This window comes from Limulus polyphemus, unplaced genomic scaffold (genome assembly GCF_000517525.1).
Source record: "Limulus polyphemus unplaced genomic scaffold, Limulus_polyphemus-2.1.2 Scaffold12863, whole genome shotgun sequence".
Taxonomy (NCBI): domain Eukaryota; kingdom Metazoa; phylum Arthropoda; class Merostomata; order Xiphosura; family Limulidae; genus Limulus; species Limulus polyphemus.
The window spans coordinates 1-9,311 of NW_013678473.1; the positions used below are offsets into that span (position 1 = coordinate 1).

Here is a 9,311-nt window from a genome sequence, read left to right on the forward strand (position 1 = left end):
TGGTGGAGTAGTCTATTGGTGTGTATATATGTATAGTCTACTATGTTTGGTGGAGTAGTCTATTGGTGTGTATATATGTATAGTCTACTATGTTTGGTGGAGTAGTCTACTGGTGTGTATATATGTATAGTCTACTATGTTTGGTGGAGTAGTCTACTGGTGTGTATATATGTATAGTCTACTATGTTTGGTGGAGTAGTCTACTGGTGTGTATATATGTATAGTCTACCATGTTTGGTGGAGTGATCTCCTGGTGTTTATATATGCATAGTCTACTATGTTTGGTGGAGTAGTCTACTGGTGTTTATATATATCTATAGTCTACTATGTTTGGTGGAGTAGTCTACTGGTGTTTATATATATCTATAGTCTACTATGTTTGGTAGAGTAGTCTACTGGTGTTTATATATATGTATAATCTACCATGTTTGGTGGAGTAGTCTATTGGTGTTTATATATATCTATAGTCTACTATGTTTGGTGGAGTAGTCTACTGGTGTTTATATATATCTATAGTCTACTATGTTTGGTGGAGTAGTCTATTGGTGTGTATATATATGTATAGTCTACTATGTTTGGTGGAGTAGTCTACTGGTGTTTATATATATGTATAGTCTACCATGTTTGGTGAAGTAGTCTACTGGTGTTTATATATATCTATAGTCTACTATGTTTGGTGGAGTAGTCTACTGGTGTTATATATGTATAGTCTACTATGTTTGGTGGAGTAGTCTATTGCTGTGTATATATGTATAGTCTACCATGTTTGGTGAAGTAGTCTATTGGTGTGTATATATGTATAGTCTACTATGTTTGTGGAGTAGTCTACTGGTGTTTATTATATATGTATAGTCTACTATGTTTGGCGGAGTAGTCTACTGGTGTTTTTATATATCTGTAGTCTACTATGTTTGGTGGAGTAGTCTACTGGTGTTTTATATATCTATAGTCTACCATGTTTGGTGGAGTAGTCTACTGGTGTTTTATATATCTATAGTCTACCATGTTTGGTGGAGTAGTCTACTGGTGTTTTTATATATCTATAGTCTACTATGTTTGTAGAGTATTCCACAGAGCAGTACCAGATTTATTCATAGGTGATCCTAGGGATCAAGCCAGCAACCAAAATAAAAAAAATTATGGCTTAGGAAACTAGCAGAATAGAGGAAAGAGTGAATTTTTTTGTTATCCCTAATATTACCTGGGCCCATGGCCCCACTGAACCTTAATCTGACCCTGTCACTGAGTGTTATAGTCCACTAATCTTGGTAGTGTCAGTTATTTTTATAATTTGCTTTGTTTTTGTGTGCTTATTTTTAATTTAGTATAATAAGATTTGTTATATGCAATAGGTGTGAAACATCACCCTACCCATGAACTAAACAGTTTATAGGTATACGTGTAATAACTTATGGAATGCAGTCTTTAACTTCTACACAGTAATTACCAATATAAACACTTGTCTGTCTCAGAAACTTTCCAAAACATTGCCTAGTTCTATGTATTCAAAAAACTTTTCATAAAAATCATGAAAGAGTTTATTTGAACAAATCCCAAGTCTGAAGAAAAACAGACAAGAACTGTTTCTAATCCAGGTTACTCCTATTAACCTTCAATAGTAACAGTGAAATTATAATTTGATATTTACTCTTTTTTTTAGATCCCAGTTCCAACTCCAGCAACACCAGAACTTTTTACAGAATCAGTCTTCCTCACAGATTGAACAAGTAGATCTGAGTCGACAGTCTAACTCCCAGAACGTTTCCCATAGCACTCCAACTTTCACAACTGTGGCTACTGCTTCTACCATTGCAACATCAGAGACCAAACCTAACCAGCGACAACTGCTTCAGCAACACTTGCAACAGAAAATACAACGACAGCAGCAACAGCTAGGTAGGACTAATTTATTAAACTTGTGTTTGCCTTCCTTTAAACACTTGCACTTATTACTGACTAGTGAAAGTACCTGGCTTCACTCGGGTTATTAGGTGGATAGTGTGTGTATTCTGAACCCATTTTAGCATTAAAGTATAACCTATATACTTTTTTTGTTAAGCAACATGACATAAAAACCATTGTTACCAAAACCCACTGGCTTTTCTATATATTAGAAGTCGTTATATAAGGACCCACTTCTTTTCTATGTGGTTTTTCACTAGCTTGCCTCATTAAAAAGATGCACACGCATGTGGATAAGTAATAATACCCAGGTGCAAACCCTCAAGGTCTACTTAGTATGGGTGCAAAATTTCAGCTTTCTAATTTCTTTCCTCTTGGAGCTATGCTGGTCACACATGCACGTGCATGTCTGTCTGTCTGTGATTTCTATTTGTTATATATGGAATTACTTCTTTTCTATGTGTTTTTTTTTATAAAAAGGTGTACATGCAAGTAGTTAAGTAATAATACCCAGGTGCACACCTTCAGGGTCCACTTAGTATGGGTGCAAAATTTCAGCTTTCTAGTTTCTTTCCTCTTGGTGCTATGGTGGTCACAGTTCTTTTTTATGTGGTTTTTTGCTAGCTTACCTCACAAAAAAATGCACACGTGCATGTGGATAAGTAATAATACGCAGGTGCAAACCCTCAAGGTCTACTTAGTATGGGTGCAAAATTTCAGCTTTCTAGTTTCTTTCCTCTTGGTGCTATGGTGGTCACAGTTCTTTTTTATGTGGTTTTTTGCTAGCTTACCTCACAAAAAAATGCACACGTGCATGTGGATAAGTAATAATACGCAGGTGCAAACCCTCAAGGTCTACTTAGTATGGGTGCAAAATTTCAGCTTTCTAGTTTCTTTCCTCTTGGTGCTATGGTGGTCACTGTTCTTTTTTATGTGTTTTTTGCTAGCTTACCTCACAAAAAAATGCACACGTGCATGTGGATAAGTAATAATTCCAGGTGCACACCCTCAGGGTCCACTTAGTATTGGTGCAAAATTTCAAGGTTTATAGGTTTTTTTTGTTTTGGAGTTATGGCGGTCACATACACACAGACATGCCCTTTTATTATTATAGATGTAACACTGAGTTACTCATTCTTTGTTCTGTATGTATAGATTAGCTACTACTAAGTGCTTGTAAGGATTTTCAGTATTAGCTGTGCATTTGTATTTTAAATTTTCATAATTTTAGAATTCACTCTTAACCTGTTTCTGAGTTTGGTGGATTTTTTCACTTTTGACTGTTCAGCCTATACTGAAAGTATTTTATTTTCAACAGGGGCCTCAAATCTTTCCAATGCTGTTTTGTCAGCAGCAGTTAAAGCCAACCTTGCCACTTTTCTTCACACTGTTTCGACCTCAACAACCAGTGTTATCGAAAAGCCAGCCGCAAGTCACACTGTTTCACCAAGCTGTACCTCAACAACTACTAGTGTCCAGCAATCTGTCGTGAGCTTTCCATCAACATTCCCAAATGTAACCGCTGTTGTTCTGTGTCCTTCTACTTCAGTGATGAGTGACCCAGTTTTAACAACTGCTAAGCCACGAGCAAACTCATTACCTAATGGGTTGATTGACAAGAGGTAAAATCAGCATTTTTTACCATCAACATTTGCAGTATTGACCTTTTAAAGAAAGTTACCATGTTAGGTAATAATTTCCATTCATCACAAAGTGTTCTATTAAAAATAAACACATTGTTAATGTTTTCCTTACGCCCATACAATAACACGTCTCTTGTTAAATGTCTTAAGAAATCTTTTATAGAAGAACTTTTCTGACAGCAGTATCTATCCAGATAACAAGCTATAAATGACAACGAAATCAAAGACATTTACTTTATCATGACATCAACTGTCATGTCACTTCAGGGCCACACTGAAGTTCTATATAAGTAAACAATATTTCATGTATTCACATGCTTGCAATTAACCAGTTTTTTAAATTTGATTTCATAAAAACTTATTTCTTTGTAATGAGAAACATTTGTTTTGCATGTTATAATCCACTTTTTGTGTATTTAATTACTTTGTGCACTTAAGTATTAACTTCCTCTTGGTAACAAAACACGATGATAGAAATGGTTATGTTAGCTTACAACAGTATCCCTTCCTATTACTAATTGTAAAATATATAGGTAATACCATAAAACTTGTAGATATGATGGAGCTTGTGTATTTGGATCAGTGTTGGGTTTGATGTAGGTAATACCATAAGACTTGTAGATATGATGGAGCTTGTGAATTTGGATCAGTGTTGGGATTTGATGTAGGTAATACCATAAGACTTGTAGATATGATGGAGCTTGTGAATTTGGATCAGTGTTGGGTTTGATGTAGGTAATACCATAAGACTTGTAGATATGATGGAGCGAGTGTATTTGGATCAGTGTTGGGTTTGATGTAGGTAATACCATAAGACTTGTAGATATGATGGAGCTTGTGTATTTGGATCAGTGTTGGGTTTGATGTAGGTAATACCATAAGACTTGTAGATATGATGGAGCTTGTGAATTTGGATCAGTGTTGGATTTGATGTAGGTAATACCATAAGACTTGTAGATATGATGGAGCTTGTGTATTTGGATCAGTGTTGGGTTTGATGTAGGTAATACCATAAGACTTGTAGATATGATGGAGCTTGTGTATTTGGATCAGTGTTGGAAGCAACATATAGTTTTATATCTCTTAACCCTCGTGTTAACTGACGAAGACTTGTAGCACTTGTGAAAAAAACGGTTTATTATCTGATATTTAACATTTTACTGTAGAAAAATGTCCTTACCCACTGTTGACACAAGACTGACAAGCAAACCTTCACCATCCAAGAAAAATTCAGAACCACCTCCAGACTACAATGAAGCAACAAAACAGTTGAACAAATCTAAGCAGGTTAGACTTGGGTTTTCTTGGCATATTTTATACTTTTGATTTTATTTTTCAGACGAATGTTTCTTACTATATTTTAATCGTAAGTGTGTAATAATAATAATATACAATATTTATTTACATTTGACATTAAATGCGTAGCTAACATTACATTAAAGAAGTGTATTAGCTATTTCCACTATTTATTGTAGTTATCTTTAAGATTAAGCATTTTTTTCATTCTCACAGAATCATTCATATTCAGCCATTATCAATAACAACTTTCATTCTGGCCCAAAATCTTTCCAAAGTCAAGCTGTTGATGACGTTCTTGACATCTTGATTAAAAACGGAGGTAAGTATAGTACTTCTTAAAGATAAGTTTCTATTTTAACCATTTTTACTTAGTGACTTGTCTGACGAAACTGAATCTTCACAAACATCTTAACGAAGGACACATGTAGAAAAATGTAAGATTGTAAGGCTTTGAAACATTCAACCAATCTTTAGGCTTAACTTATTAATCAAAAGTAGAACATGTATAGTCACTCCACTCTTTATCCTTCAAAAACACCTATTTTATCTTTTTACCACTTCTGGTGAAGTAACATGTCTGAATATATACTTTGTGTAGTTGTGATAAATTATGTATACTACTGGTGCAGTATTAACTTGACCTCTCAGTAAAGCTTGTATTAAACCCCCTTTGTGACATTCATTCTGACCTTTTCACACAGTTATACTCTTTAATGACATTAATGTGCAGCGAATACTGTTATTGTTCTTATAGATATAAGTAATGTGTCAACTGAATGTTTGTAGCGGCTTTCCTGAAATATGTCTTTTACCTTTATAATCTTGGCTTTTTTTCTAGATAAGTTTCCTTCAGTTAGTACAGAAATTAAGAAAACTAAACTGTGTAAAACATTACACTAATCTTTGACTTTCTACTCACTAAGAACTGCCACCCAGTGCTGCCCAAGAACCATATATTTCAACTGTTCTTCAGTCTCTTGGCAAATCACATCCATCAACATTTGCAGTGGTCACCACATCTTCGGCAGTATCTATGGTGACCATTCCACCATCTTTATTAAGCCAAGAAACTTCTCCAGTACAATGTCATCCAACTACTGCATCACCTCCTACCGTCAGTTCAACCACCAGTCCACCGTCCACAGTGTTAAATGAGACAGGTCACAATGTTAATCCAAGCCTGGACTTTGATCTTCACTTAGACTTGGATGGCTTTGGGGGTATGGAGCTTGATGGATTAGGACTTGGTGAAGAACACAAAATGGATCCTGATGATTGTTACATTCAGCAGTCAGCCCAGATCGCCACACAGCCTAACGTGACCTTGCATGACCCAGAAATGGACACCGAACTGACGGAATGGCTCGACTCCGTGATGCCCGTCACGAGTACAGTGATTCCTTCTATTACTCAGTCTCTGTTCAGTGGACCGAATGACCATGACCCGCTTCTGTCTACTATGTGTAATTCACATGACCCTTTTGAAGAAATGGACTGCAAAACTCCAACTTTGATGTGGGATTTTGCTACATAAACACATTTCTGTGATAAGAAGTGGTCCAGCTTTCTTTTTTACCTCTTCTCAACCACGTACTGATTATGATACTTTTAAAATGTTAGCTTTGGGCTTTGTAACAACCATGTGGTCAAGATAGGTAAAAAAATTTACAAATTGAGGACCAATATATCTACCATTGTGGAAATGATAATCCTGAACCAAGTGTTGTGAATACGTATACAATAAAAAACAAACCAGCAACCTGAAGTAGACTCTCATACTTATTGTCAGTGTGGTGAAAATGTTGTGTTTCCAAAGCCTTTTATCTATGATTGTTAAGTATTGTACGTACTTCTGTTAAATTGTTTGTATTATCTTGTAACATTTTAAATTTGCTTCAAGTGTGTGTGTGTTAAGTATTGTATGTACTTCTGTTAAATTGTTTGTATTATCTTGTAACATTTTAAATTTGCTTCAAGTGTGTGTGTGTTAAGTATTGTATGTACTTCTGTTAAATTGTTTGTATTATCTTGTAACATTTTAAATTTGCTTCAAGTGTGTGTGTGTTAAGTATTGTACGTACTTCTGTTAAATTGTTTGTATTATCTTGTAACATTTTAAATTTGCTTCAAGTGTGTGTTTGACTTTGTTGACACAATGTACAGAAACACTAATTCCTCCTGTGGTCAGTTTGAATGCATTATCATACAGATCTTTGACCATTTTTGAATTCTGAATGAATCATTATTTAAGTCCAAGGTGCTATTAAAATTATGTAAACTTACAATCTTATCTACAGCGATTCAAAGATCATAAGTTTATAAATTTTCTGTTGTGGTTGTTCCCTTGTACATCTTGAGCTGATGACAGAAGTTTTGTATATTTGTGTAAAGTAGATCAGTACAAAGAAAATATAAGTTATTTACAGCAGTTTGATTGATATTACTGACGATCGGACTAATAAATTTAACGTATGTGACACGTCCAGAAGATATAACCGGAACTTCAAAGTATATATATAGGCAAGTGTTAAAACCATGTTCAACAAGTTCCAGGCCATGGTTAGAATATTTGTGATTAAAAGGAGACATATGTAAAGATTTCACAAAAAAAAATATTATGTTAATATATTTATTAATTTACAAATCATTATCAGCTTCAATATAATATATACAGTTCATAAAATTAAATATTGAAATGTTTTTACTCCAGTATAATGATTTCCTCACGCATTAACATTGATGTTGAGGTAGTTACACCTCATTAATGTTTTATTACCATTAGAATTAATGGGCTCGATGTTTATTTTATAAAATTATGTGACCACTGTAAGAGTGATCCTTCTCCATACTGTGAAGTAAATATTTGGCACATGGATATCCTTCAGTGATTAATCTTTGATCAGTATTTACAAATGTAACGTGTAGCGGAATAAATGCTAAAAGGACAAAATTAGAAAACAAAAAAACTTGTTGTAGCGAAATAATACTAATGAATAAAAAACAAACAATCCTAAGGTAAAAAAAGTAAGTCACCCTTAGTAACAAGTGTTGTATTGTTTCTTATTGGTTACTTCCACGAGCTTAAAAAAACAATGTACTGGTTATTTGAAATAAACATACCTGTTGTTTCTTGCATCAATATATGTTGTTTTAGTGAAATATTGAACACGTATTAAGTTTAGCATAATAACAACAACTGAAACTTGTTTTTTAAATATTTTGATGATATAATTATACCTGTCATAAGACGTCAGCCCTATTATTTCTTAAACTAGTCCCTTAGGGACTTTTAAGAAGAATGTATTTCAACCACAATATATTTGTTACATCCATTACTGATGGATACAAAAAACACAGTAATGAACAGAATACTATTATTATAAGCCACTTAATAGAAAATCTTTAAGATTAAGAATGTACTGTTATGGAATATGATAGACCTAATATAATTTCTCATGACAATTATAATCATGCTTCGCCAGATTCTAAACGGTGTTCACACCATATTAATAGTGAGGCTCCAAATTCATTTTAATATAACACAAGCAACCTCCGTACAAGTGCTTGAAAGACCCAGAGAACTGCTTTAACAAAACCCAGTCCTTCCTGGAATAGCATGTAAAATTGATGTTTTATTATAGGGTTATTTATCTTTTCTTAATTTACTTGCTACATTCCGCACAATTAAATCCCCCACAAGTATATCAGACATGACGAACTCAAAAATCAATTAGGAACACTGTTCTTGCTTTCAGATTGGCTCACTTGCCTTGTCAGTTAAATGTATTTTCACGTGATGTTGAAGTTGTGGCTTAACAATGGTTTAGTGATATCATCAGAACTAATTAATTTCACTCGACGATGCCAGCTAAATACCATCGTAATGAGACATGGTCAGAAGTCTCACTAATGCTAATTCTACATTGTACATGCAGGAAATATTAATACAAAAGAATAAAAGCACAGTATTTCTCAAACAAAGATATAACAACACTTATTGGTTTAAATGACAAGTCAGACTCCATAGTGGGAGACAACATCCTGTCTCAACCAGGAAGGGACTAATGAACCCCATGCATCGCAGTAACAGGCAAAATGACCACTTGCATACAAGCAGTCAGTGATCCAATATGTGTAGTGTGCATTCAAACTGTACTTTGTTCTCACCTCAACTCTAGTGAGAAACTCCAGCTGGAGGAGGAGGACACATTAGTTGTGTAGTATGGATCTATATAGTATGTCCTCAACTCTACTGACAGAAGGACATACTATAACACAGTAGGACCAACTCTACTGACAGGTCCTACAGCATCATAGTATGTCCTCAACTCTACTGACAGGTCCTACAGCATCATAGTATGTCCTCAACTCAACTGACATGTCCTACAGCATCATAGTATGTCCTCAACTCTACTGACAGGTCCTACAGCATTAAAGTATATCCTCAACTCTTCTGACATGTCCTAC

General features: G+C 34.6%; 1 protein-coding gene across 1 annotated transcript; it reads left to right on the plus strand.

Annotated features, from left to right (window-relative positions):
* Positions 1 to 1,660: 1,660 nt before the first annotated feature.
* On the plus strand, positions 1,661 to 6,754 carry LOC106477111 (uncharacterized protein DDB_G0271670-like; the record flags this gene model as incomplete). Its single annotated transcript, XM_013937708.2, has 5 exons — positions 1,661 to 1,896; positions 3,221 to 3,524; positions 4,712 to 4,832; positions 5,058 to 5,163; positions 5,768 to 6,754. Coding segments are annotated over 5 exons (1,378 nt in total), but the record flags the coding sequence as incomplete, so codon positions are not given.
* Positions 6,755 to 9,311: the final 2,557 nt, after the last annotated feature.